Source organism: Callithrix jacchus, chromosome 14 (assembly GCF_049354715.1).
Source record: "Callithrix jacchus isolate 240 chromosome 14, calJac240_pri, whole genome shotgun sequence".
In the NCBI taxonomy this organism is placed as follows: domain Eukaryota; kingdom Metazoa; phylum Chordata; class Mammalia; order Primates; family Cebidae; genus Callithrix; species Callithrix jacchus.
The window spans coordinates 18302412-18315148 of record NC_133515.1 but is presented as its reverse complement, the minus strand read 5'-3'; the positions used below and the strand labels follow the sequence as shown (position 1 = coordinate 18315148).

Genomic DNA, 12737 nt, shown 5'->3' with positions numbered 1-12737 from the left:
CTTTGATAGCTCAAAAATGGTAAAGGCACCAAAGAATGGAGAAAAATTTGTAGGAACAAATTATCAAATTGATAAATGTTGTTAATCAATCTCTCCCTCTTGAATTTGTGAAAGTTCACTCTTACTTTATTTAATTGGTAGAACAAACCAGTCTTGCTCCTAGGATGCCAATACACTGAACAGCCTTAGATTTGAATATCATATTTTTAAGTAATTTTCATCATCAAATTTTAAACTTCTCTTAGAAATAAAATTTATGTTTCTCTTTACAATATTGTTTATTATGATTTTTGGTCCATATACTTCCACTGAACATATTGAGGTATGACCAGTTTGGACCGCTTTGATTCTTGGACTGACAGTTTGTAATTCACTTGTTGCTTTGCTAGCCCTTTCTCTATTGTTCTCAAAACTATACAGTTTACACGTCACATGATTAAGTACATACATCCATACATGTAATGGATACTGTGATTTTGTGTATCATCAGTTGCAGCTAGCTGAGCTGTCTTACACACTACCCTCCTTCATCAGTCAGCATGCTAATCGTGTACACAACCCCTTGGAGAAGAACTATATCAATATAAGATAGTTGATCTAAAATATCAATAAGAAACATTTTTCAAGAAACCTTTTTCAGTGCTTTTGCTATGGTGATAAAATAAAATTATTTTCTGGAGTAAAAATCTATTAAAAAGAAAAATCTAGTAAGAAGTTGAAAAATGACAACAAAGAAGAGAGACCAATTACTTATGAGTGACTTCAGGTAACTGACTAAATTATTGTTTAATAGATATATGAAATGTTATTTTTTTTTCCTGAGATCATTTACTTCAAATTGAAACTTTACTTGAAATTCTTTGTAATTCTTCGTTTGGTGCAGTTCTCTCTACTTTAATAACACTTTAAAGCTATATATATAATGAATTATGCAAAGTTCAATTATAAAATAAAGATTACTTGACTATGATCTCAAAGATTTGGGACCCTAGTAGATGCTGTCGCTTAACTGTAACTCAGAGATACTAGATAAGTCAATCACCTCTCCATCATCACTATTAAAATTGAGATAAAATTTTCCCTAAAATATTTTCTAAATAATTAAATCAATTGTAAGTAAAACAAAGTAATACTTTGAGGATTTCTGGGAAATATTAGTCTAATTACGAAGCTATAAAATAAAAACACTGTAAAGTTATGAATATTCACTGAACTTGAGATGTTAGAAGTATAAATATACATTTCTTTAAAAAGTTGTAAGATGTCCCTAGAAGAAAACCTAGGCAAAACCACTCAGGGCATATGCATAGGCAAGGACTTCATGACTAAAACAACAAAAGCATTGGCAACAAAAGCCAAAATAGACCTAATTAAAAGCCAAAATGGGACCTAATTAAACTCCAGAGCTTTTGTACAGCAAAAGAAACAATCATTAGAGTGAACTGGCAACCAACATAATGGGAAAAAGTTTTTGCAATCTACCCATCTGACAAAGGGCTAATATCCAGAACCTACAAAAAACAAAAACAGATTTACAAAAACAAACAAACAAACCCATCCAAAAGTGGGAGAAGGATATGAACAGAAACTTTTCAAAAAAAGACATGTATAAGGTCAACAAACATATGAAAAACTGCTCATCATCACTGATTATTAGAGAAATGCAAATTAAAATCACATTGAGATACCACCTCACACCAGTTAAAATGGCAATCATTAAAAATCTGGAGACAACAGATGCTGGAGAGGATGTGGAGAAATAGGAACACTTTTACACTGTTGGTGGGAGTGTAACCTATTTCAGCCATTGTGGAAGACAGTGTGGTGCTTCCTCAAGGACCTAGAAATAGAAATTCCATTTGATCCAGCAATTCCATTACTGGGTATATATACAAAGGATTACAAATCATTCTATTGTAAAGACACATGCACACGTATGTTCATAGCAGCACTGTTTACAATAGCAAAGACCTGGAACCAACCCAAATGCCCATCGTCGATAGACTAGACAAGGAAAATGTGGCACATATACGCCCCGGAATACTATGCATCCATAAAAACGAGTTCGTGTTCTTCATAGGAATATGGATGAACCTGGAAACCATCATTCTCAGCAAACCGACACAAGAACAGAAAATCAAACACCACATGTTATCACTCATAGGTGAGTGTTGAACAATGATAACGCATGGACACAGGGATGGGAGCATCACACACTGGGGTTTGTTGGGGGGTCGAGGGAGGGACAGGTGGGGGGGTGGGAAGGTTGGGGAGGGATAACATGGGGAGAAATGCCAGATGTAGGTCACCGGGGGATGGAAACAGCAAACCACATTGCCATGTATGTAACTATGCAACAATCCTGCATAGGTATATACATGGCAATGTGGTTGTATATACAAAATCCTAAAGTACAATTAAAAAATAATAATAAAAAATAAAAATAAAAAAGTTGTAAGATGGCAATTTCTACCAAGAAGACAGTTTAAGATTCTCCTATGTTTCAATGGTGAACTATGCACACTCATAGTAAGGTGATAACAGAACTTATATATTATTGAATATATAAAATTATTTGTAATGAACACTAAATTTTAATTAAGTCCACCTTTTACTTTTGATTTGTGTAAATTTAAAGAGTACAGGTACAATTATGTTACCTGGGTATACTGCATAGTGGTAGTTTAGACTTTGCATTCACTACCCAAATAATGTACATAGTACCCAGTAAGTTACTTCACACACACACACACACACACTCACTCACACACACTATGTTGTTTGATACATGTATACATGGGAGTATGTAGAAGGATACAGAAAATACTGTATTTCATATATGTAGTCATGCATTACATAATAATGTTACTGTCAATGCTGGACCACAAATGCATATACTCTCATAAAATCATCATGATGCTGAAAAATTCTTACTGCTTAATGACGTCATAGCTATTGCATTACAATTGCCTATAGCATTCAGTGCAGTAACAAGTTGCACAGGTTTGTAGCCTAAGAGCAATTGGTTATACCATGTGGCCCGTGTGTACAGTGGGTGCTACTAACTCGGCTTATGTAAGTGCACTGTATGAGGTTCATACATTAAAACTGGCTACCGACGCATCTCTCAGAATGCATCTCCATTCTTAAACTGACTGTATATTGTAATACCGGCATAGACATAGACACACATATATACAAAACTAATTATAACAAAGTTCACAGTTTCATTACTGTATTTCATATTTCCAAAATACTTTAAAAGCATTAGCTTATTAATTCTACTCTTTCTTCAGGGCTCTATTATACAAGTTGATCTTTATTCAATGAGTGAATGTTTTATATTTTGTTACATACTCAGCCCACTCCTTTTTTTGATACCTCAGCAGGTAGTTTGTTCTTAAAATTAAAAATTTTTAGAGTTACAAACAATGGCAAACAAACCCCCATTGCTACTCAGCTAATGGGAGTCAGGTGGAAAGGGAGGTGTAGTTTTACACATAATTTCATTAGAATATAAGAGCGGCAGAGGGTGCGGAATATTATTATCTGGCACCAGGGACATGAAGCATTTTCCACTGAGTTCTTACTGTATTTTATAACTATCAAATACTCTTCTTTCCACAATAGTCACTGTGTTTTACATTTGGGAATCAAGAAAAACCCGAATAAGCTGCAGGATGAAATTAGGTGTTCTGAATGGGGGGCAGTGCATACCTTTATGGGGAGCTTCCATCTCCCAGCTGCCTCAACAGCCTCAGTCAGGTCCAAAGTTCTCAACTGGCCCCATGTGGTATCTCTAAGCCTGTGTCTCTAAGATTAGATTGGAGGTGAGGAGATGCTCAGGCATGGGCAAGCCTTCTCATATAAGTTATTAAGAAAACATTTAAACAGAAGGGGAAATTCTTGTTACATTTTGCCATACTTAATTTTTCTACTACTAAACCATAACATTGAGCTTTGTATCAGTTTATTGAAATGTTTCAAGTTTGTAATTTTGCTGCAAGACTTAAGTTATTTACTTATTCTGTCAGTAGAGGGTTGGTGATATCTCCCTTCTCCGGGAATGTTATTTACTGCTGGAACTGACTCTGTTTTATATATATTTATAATTAGACATTTTATTTAAAGAGTCAACATTTCTAAAAATATTAGTGCTTTTAGAATAGCATGCAGCACTGTTGTTTTGGGAGTTTAGTTTTATATTTGTGTTTATACCAATTAACATGGCAGTTATCACAGGGAAAACAATGGGAAGTAAGAAGTTCTCAGTTTGCAGAAAGAACACTTACTGGAAGAAATTAAGATATAAATCATTTATTTAAATTTCTTCAACACCAAAAATATATATTAGCATTCTCACTAACCCCTGGCTCATGAACTCTTGTTTTAAACATTTCTTTAAAGTAAATTGCTCTTTTTAGCTATGCTTAATTCATTAGGCTTTGCTCTAAATCATATATGACTCATAAAAGCAAATTGATCATTATAATTCATGGTTATTGCTCTAATGAGCCAATTTAAGTATAAAAAGTATAGTTGAGGTTTTATTTAATCTCTGCCACCTTAATGGAAATGCAGAATTTCCATTAAGCTTTGATGCATGTAAATACAACTCAGTATATGGTTTTAATAAAAGGAGCCAAGGGTGAAGAAAGTAAAGTTGTATATCTGATGTTTGGTTAACTACAGAGATGAAGCTAGAACAACTTAGTTGGTCCTTACCCAATGCAGAGAAAATTGCTGCAGCCCAGAACATTTCTCCCATCAGAGCAGGAATAAACAGGAGTCCACCCATGCGTTTTCCATAGATTTGCTGAAACGGGTCTAACATGGTCACATACCCCTTTGAACGCATAGGTTTTGCAAAGAACAGACCACCTAAAAAATTAAACAAGTGTTTCAGAGAAATTTTTTTTAATTAATTAATTAATTATTTATTTATTTATGGAGAGGCTGAAAATTAACTGTTAAATGTTCAAGTTTCTTGAAATGTGTCCAGTCTTTTAAGAAGTACCATGTTGGCCAGGTGTGGTAGCACACACCCATAATCCCAGCACTTTAGGAGTCTGAGGCAAGAGGATTGCTTGAGTCCAGGAGTTCAAGACCAGCTTGGGCAATAGAGTGAGAATTTAGTGCCACAATTTTTTTTAAATTATCCAGACATGGTGGCGTGTATCTGTAGTCTCAGCTACTTGGGAGGCTGAGGCTGAGGTGGGAGGATGGCCTGAGCCTGGGAGGTCAAGGCTGCAGTGAGCTGTGATCATGCCTCTGCACTCCAGCCTGGATGACAGGGTGAGAACTTGTCTTGAGGGCAGGATTTGTTCTGATCCAGGTCACGGTGCAGTGAATACTGGTCCTGACTCTGAATGTGCGAGCCTGGCCTGGCACATCTCCCTTCTGAGTCAGGCTGCTCTTAATCAGTGGCTGCTGAAGAGTCAGGGTAGGGGTTGTAGGTGATGGATGCACAACGTTAAGCAACATCATGAGAAAGGAATTCTTTCCTTCTTCAGGCAGGGTCTGGCTCTGTTGCCCAGGCTGGAGTGCAGTGGCTCAATGTCAGTTCATTGCAACTTCTGCTTCCTGGGTTCAAGCAATTCTTCTGCCTTAGCCTTCTAAGTAGCTGGGATTCCAGGTACCTGCCACCAAGCCCGGCTAATTTTTATATTTTTAGTAAACCCATCTATACTAAAAATACAAAAAAAAATTTAATATAATAGTCTTTTACTATGCTGACATTTCTCAAGGGAAATGCATTTTTCAGAACACCTGTATGGATTAAGGAACCAGTCTGAAATATAATGTGCACACAGTACCAACCTACAATAAATATGAGGTCTAGCAACCTAATATAAATTATTTAGCACACTTACCATTGTATGTGTCCAAAGGACAAGGAGACCATATTGAGGTATGTGAATTAAAAAACATGAACAGCACATTGCTCACTTAAATGTCTAATGCATTTCTATCACCCAACATGGCATTTAGGTGTTTTGAATAAGTGCAGATTCAATAAAAGCCTTTGAGTGCCAAAAAATGAGGTACCTTCTGTTATATAATAATTTTGACCTCTTGGCCATTTGACTTGCTAAAAGACATACAGGTACATGTCAGGTTGATTCATTATTAATGATATATTCATACTTGTTTTGAAAGAAATAATACATGATTTTGTTAAGAAATTCACTGTGCTGATAGCCACAGAACCAAAGATTTTAAAAATATATTCCATAATCAAGACATCAAATAATCTAAGCGTTAGTGTTCTGCTACTTACCAATTTCTGGTAACAGGTCCTTAGAGATCTCTGGGGACATTTCTTTTTTTTTTTTTTACAATGGTTATTTACAGCGTTTGACTAGTTATTCCACTTGTTGTTTATACTCTTGTTCTTTATGCTTTACAGAGTGAGTCACTGAGATTTGCACTTTCACTTACCTAAAATCAGACTAAGAGAATATCCAATTGGTGCTTGAGCCCAAGCTAGGCCATAATCTGGTACATAAACTGCTTCAGCTGTGCCATTGATATACCCTCCTCCGACCCAGGTAGCTGAAACAGAATGAAAAGTGAGGGAGCGATACTGCTTTGCCTGTTATACCTGCATCCGCCTGCCAAACCCAGTGGCTACTAGCGGTTATTGAGCACCTGAAATGTGAATAGTCTGGATTGAGTTGTTTTAGGAGTGTAAAATATACACCAGATTTCAAGTGTTTTTTCTCTCATTGATCATACATTGATGAAAACATGTTGAACGTATTGAGTTACGTAAGTGAACATTATTAATGTTCTTTTACCTATTTCTTTCTGTTTTTAGAGGTTTGTAGAAAATTTAGCATTATGCTTGTGGCTCACATTATATTTCTATTGGATAGTGCTGTCCTAGATGTTTTCTAAATGCAACATTTTCATGATATTATATATTATATAGTCTGAGGTCACGGGTAAAATTTCTTTAAATCAAGGCCCTTCCATTTTAATTGTATTAATGTTTTTATACTGTCCTCCAGGAGTGGTGTGTTTGTACATGCATGTATGTAGGTGGGTGTATGTATGTGGAAATGTGCTTTTCACTAATACAGTCTTTTCTTAAACACTCTGGGGATATTGGAGCTTGCAACTCTTATCTCCGTCACAACTAAGTTGTATTTACTGCTAAGAGTGAAGACAGAATCAAGATGACACTTCTACTACAAGGTGTCCAAAGTGAGTTTAAATGTTACCTTAAGGCCTAGACTACCTAGCACTCAGAAGAATGTAAAACATGAACTACACACACACTTGCAATTCTATATTCTAATATGGATCTTTTAGTAAGGTATTTACTATTTGACAGGAAATAATTATAGATGTCTTATTCAGATAAATACAATTTTAATAGCATAATACCTGAGGGAAGGCAGTTAAAGAATAAAAAAAATAAGTTTTGATTTAACAGGTTTGAGCCAAGAATGATCTACAGATTAATATTTTCTCCAAATAGGCAATATAATGCTAGTACCATTTTCTCTGAGGAAACAGAGAAATCCTTGCTTAAAAACTAATGTTGAAGAGAACAATAATCTTTGCACTGTATGCCCTTTTGAGGTTACAGTGTGGCCAAAATATTCAAAACAATTCTTATATAGAATTTGTGTAAAGTTATGAGGGTCGCAGGTCATTTATCAGGTATGAGGCTGAATCCTAGGTTACATTATCCTGTTAGAAATAAAATTTAACTCTGATAAATTTTCTAAAATCTTGCAGTTATGATGTAAGTAAATAAAATAATATCTATACAAAACTACCTAGGCTATGTTTCTGTTGTGTTTATGCCAAAATTTATCTGGCTTTTAATGTAATACAAAGCAAAGAAGAGGGAGTCTTAGGGTTGACATAAAAAGATTTTCCTACATAGGAATTTTAAGTACATTTAAATGAAAAGTTTATATACAAAATTCTGAAGACAAATACATATTTAGCAATCACTCCAACCTTTGCAGTAGCTTTTATGCCCAGTGTTAATAACAAATGCCATAATTTGCTTTTCTTATTCTAAGCCCTGCTGAAATTTGAAAAATGGCTTTTTAAAAAATTTATTCTGTGTGCCACCATGACCTGAAGAAATGAATTCTCACAGGCGGAGAACTTGAAACTTTACCTTTCTACTAGGTAACTGGAATTGCTAACACTTCAGTGTTTCACTGCATGAAGTAAATGGTCTGATGGTCTTATAAGCACGAAGCTCATTAGTGATCATTTTTCATTGTGTAAGCCTACTGTCCCTTATCCAAAGAGAAAATTGGTGCCTGAATTATTGCAAGTATGGTGATATAGAAGTGAGGACTTGGTTACTTACTATGATTTAAAAGTCCCCCTTTTTAAATGAATTTAGTCTCTTCTATGACAGCATTTGCTCTCCATGTTTGTATATTTTGTGTCAGATTCATGAGTGAGAACACAAACACTTAAACTATATTCATTTTTAAAAGAATCAATATTTTGATCTTGATTTTTTATAATATATATCCAGGTCAATAAGTCCAACAAGATTAGGTAGTATGGTTCAGATTTTAAATGAATTATGATATTGACCAAGGTTATTTTGAGTTCTGAGAAACAAAAAAAAAGCTTTGTAAACTGAGAAAGACCATGGCCCTTTATAAAATATAGCATCATTCAAATATTTTCTATACATTTTAATAGCGTTTTAGGTTAAAAAAAACCCTTCTAAATGGTAAAAACAAATTAAAAAATATCATTTTTATGGCCATGTTAAACAGAATATTAAATAAGAGCAATAGAGGGTTATAATCATTTGCCATAAACAACATATTTTGATACACAACTGTACACCTTTTGAAAGAAATAAAGGCCGGGCACAGTGACTCACGCCTATAGTCCCAGCACTTTGGGAGGCCGAGGCGGGTGGATCACGAGGTCAAGAGATCGAGACCATCCTGGTCAACAGGGTGAGAAACCCCGTCTCTACTAAAAATACAAAAATTAGCTGGGCATGGTGGTGCGCGCCTGTAGTCCCAGCTACTTGGGTGGCTGAGGCAGGAGAATTGCTTGAACCCAGGAGGCAGAGGTTGCGGTGAGCCGAGATCTTGCCATTGCACTCCAGTCTGGGTAACAAGAGCGAAACTCCATCTCAAAAAAAAAAAAAAAAAAAAAGAGAAAGAAAGTGAAACTAGTTACAGGGCTGCATGTGGCACAGCATGGGATGGCCCCCAGCATGGCCAACCGGAGAACTGTGTGTGGTTCTGACTCCAGCCCTGGTCCTTGTTAACCTTGTAACCCTGGATCTTCACTTAACCCCAGAGCCTCATCATAGTGCTGTTAAAAAGATCAAATGAATCCACGTACAGTGGGTAAAGAGCTAAACAAAGATAAAATGTGAATGTCTGAAAGATAAAACTGATGGTTCACCCAAAACACTGTAGGTTTCAGATGGCCAAAGTCAAGGTGTTCAGAACATGGATGGCCTCTTTCCAGACTGGTTTGGTAAACTATCTGACGTACAGGGTGAATCATTTTAAAATTGCACTTTGGGACTGAAATTGGGCATCACTGGATATAATTTCCCATGGGATATTTTTCCAATGAACACTCAGAGTTCCTGTTATGTTGCAAATGTTTAAAAACTCTACTAAGACTCTGTAATGAAATATGTGCTGTTAGTGCAACTGTATTAAATATTAAACATGTAATTTTAAGTTGATGTTTTTCAAATTATTTTCAAAGACAAAGAAGAATATAAAAAAGAAAGAAATCACCCTTTAAACAGAACCACCTTAGTGCAAAGTAGGAAAGAATATTAGCTTCTGCTAACACAAAGAAGGTTTGAATGAGAGATAGCTACAGATGGTGGCCTGGGGATTCCTAGGAGGACACGCCCTCGCTTTTCTCTTTTATAACGAGGTTGGTGAAATCTCTTTATTAGTGCTGTGGAGTATAACATATGATTGTCTTCCTGTGAGGAATTAGTTATTAAATGAAAGAATTAGGTTTTAAAACAGGGCAGCACTCAATTGGGAATATTATCACCCCCAAATTTATGCAGATTAAAAAACATCACTAGTTAGTATTCATTAACACTTATTTAAAACTTGAAGTCACAACTTTATGCATGTATTAATGGACATGCTGAGATGCTGCCTATTAATTTGCAGATACATAAATTGTAATACTAGGATAGCTTCTCATTCCCCCACCTCTTTGTTTTTACTGTTTCCACCCACTCAGCCACCCAGAGAGCCAAGATTTATTTCATGGCTATTCAGTCCAGTGATTTATAATAAAATCATTTTTGTTCAAGTATTACTGAGTTGAAACCAATTTATTTTTAAGTTTTACATGAATAGAAAATTATTTTAAAATTATATAACTAGTGAACATAAAGAATCTCCAAAGGGCAAAGAGCAACGTTTGCTTTGTCATTCTGAAGCCACACGCTGCACACTCACAGATGTCAGGGAAGGAAGGACGGCATGGAGCAGGTGGCCTCTGAACATACCTGTCATGGTAAATCCACCAACCAACAAACCAATATCTCGGCCACCAACTATGATGGCTTCGCTGCGCTCTTCTGCACTGCCACTGTTTTTGGTCCTCCAGGCAGCCCATATTCCAACCAGCAATATTAGAAGGTAGAACACGATGATAGCTATCAGTCCTTCCACATGGAAAGCCATTTTTATCTAATGATCCTGATTCTTCTGCAGCTGGCTACTTCATTAAGACTTCTGAAGAAAATACAGGAATGTATTATAAATCAGTCAAGCACTATGCACATGTAGGCAGCCAGGAATAAACCAGCTGGCTCATGGGAGATCCTGTGACTCTCACAGAAAGAGTACAACACTGAAACCACATGTGAAATGGACAGTTACCAATAAGGGTCCACTATGTTATCCTGCTTCATTTAACAAGTTAACATTAGAGTTTTCAAGAAACAGAAAAAAAAGTGGAAATGTAGTTTAACAAATGAAATCATAATCCTTTTGTGTTTCATACATGCTTTAAATTTAAAATTAACCTCATTGTGCAAATCTTAACTCAGTAATTGTCATTTACAAAGAGTAGGGCTGTCTTTGCGGTTTGGAACTAAGTTACTCTTCTAGAATTACTATTCACGTTGTTTCATAAAGGACTATTCTGAGAACTTTTACTTATCAATTTTTATTCATTCTTTTATCTATCCTTTCAAAAAACTTCAGAGAATGGCTTCAATAGTAATCTGAAATGAAAATATCTGAAAAAAATGGTTAGAAAAATCCATTTCAAAAACACATCAAACTCCACATTTTCAACAAGTTTCTGTAGTTCAAGTTACTGTAGCAACTAAATAGGTTTTTGTTGTTTAAAGGATCCACTCTCTTGATCTTATTCTTCGCCCAATATCTTTCATTCAATTCATCACCCCCCATTAATGATACATACAAGAAAAGCATAAAAAATGATTGCCTAAAAACACAACAGAAGGATCAAAGCTATTAAACGCAAGACTCTTAGAAGACAGATGTCAAGTTCGAAAAGCATTCACCTTCTGAAATTCTTGTTCTCTTTTATTTATTTTTTTGCTTTCGTAACCACGGCTGTTCCATGAACCCCAACTCTCAAACACAAGTTTCTGGGGAAAACTCTGATATTTGTCCATGCAGGAAGATGGGTGAAGAGATTTTTGGGGAAGGAATCAGCCTCTCTGGGATTTAGAGGAGGCAAGGGAAGCGCCCGCGGGCTGGGTCTTCTCTGCCTTTGTGAGCAACCGAGCAAGCAAGTTCCTCTCCGCAGCAGCCAGGTGCTTTCCCGGCCCCCCGCGGCCCTTCCTCGCCGCCTTCTACCCATCTCCTGCGCCCAGACTTTGTAGCCTCTTGCACCCTGACAGCAAAGGCGCCAGACAGCAAACCCGCCCTTGCATCCCACCGAGAGGCAAAAATGCCGCGTCCCTCCCCTCCAAAACCGCCCGGGCTCGGTGCCCACAGCCTTTCCGAGGGCGCGGCCCCCTAGGCGCAGGAATGCCCGCTCCCCTCCTACCTGGAGTGGTAGCTGCAAGGGAAAGCGCTCCACCCGGGGCCGCCGCCCCCTGGAACTGAGGGGTGTGGGTGCGAGGGTGCAGAAAGGGAGGGTGCGGGGTGGGTCAGAGGTGCAGTGCGGAGGGGGTCCGGTCGGTCAGGGCGGCTCCTCACTCGGCGTCTCCAAGAACCTGGGAAAGCGCAGAGTTGACAGGCGTGGGCGCCGGCGGAGGGCGCACGGCGCGGGGCGAGGTGGCAATCGATCGAGTATTGGGAAAAGTCCCCTTTATAAGGGCGGCCGGCGGGGGCGATCGTCAGAGCTTGGGAGGCGGACGTCAGAGGAAAGTGGTGCTGGGGCGTGTGCTGGGGACGCTGCCCTCGCGAGCAGGGTGCGGGATGCGAAGGAAAAGGGGCCGGAGGAGCCGGGGGAGTGGGGGCAGGCTGGGTTCTGGTCCGCGCTGCCTGCCATGGTATCCCCATCCCGAGGCAAGTCCCTACCACTCCCTTCTCCTCCAGAAAACTGGGCATCGATCCCTTAGGGTCATTCTCCATCTAACTTCTCATCACTCTGGTTGGAAGCGGGGAATGGGGAGGGTCTCAGAGTATTCTATTTTCTGAAGCAGCGGCTGGAAGTCTAGTAGAGAGAAGTGTCCTGTTCTTGTCTTCCCAGGTCAGAGCCTGGAATTGTTTCCTGACGCGTCTCTCTGAGAGGGAAGGGGTCCTCTCCCGCGGCCTCTC

At 38.0% G+C, this 12737-nt stretch overlaps 1 protein-coding gene across 1 annotated transcript in view; it reads right to left on the bottom strand.

Annotated features, from left to right (window-relative positions):
* Positions 1 to 12260, bottom strand: part of SLC5A7 (solute carrier family 5 member 7) — a 29359-nt gene extending 17099 nt beyond the window's left edge. Inside the window, exons 1-4 of the mRNA XM_008980227.4 lie at positions 12022 to 12260; positions 10502 to 10730; positions 6442 to 6555; positions 4726 to 4881 (exon numbers count right to left, since the gene is read on the bottom strand). Of these exons, the coding sequence (XP_008978475.1) occupies positions 4726 to 4881; positions 6442 to 6555; positions 10502 to 10679 (448 nt within the window). The 5' untranslated portion in view covers positions 10680 to 10730; positions 12022 to 12260. The remainder of the gene's footprint in view (positions 1 to 4725; positions 4882 to 6441; positions 6556 to 10501; positions 10731 to 12021) is intronic.
* Between the last annotated feature and the right edge of the window lie 477 nt (positions 12261 to 12737).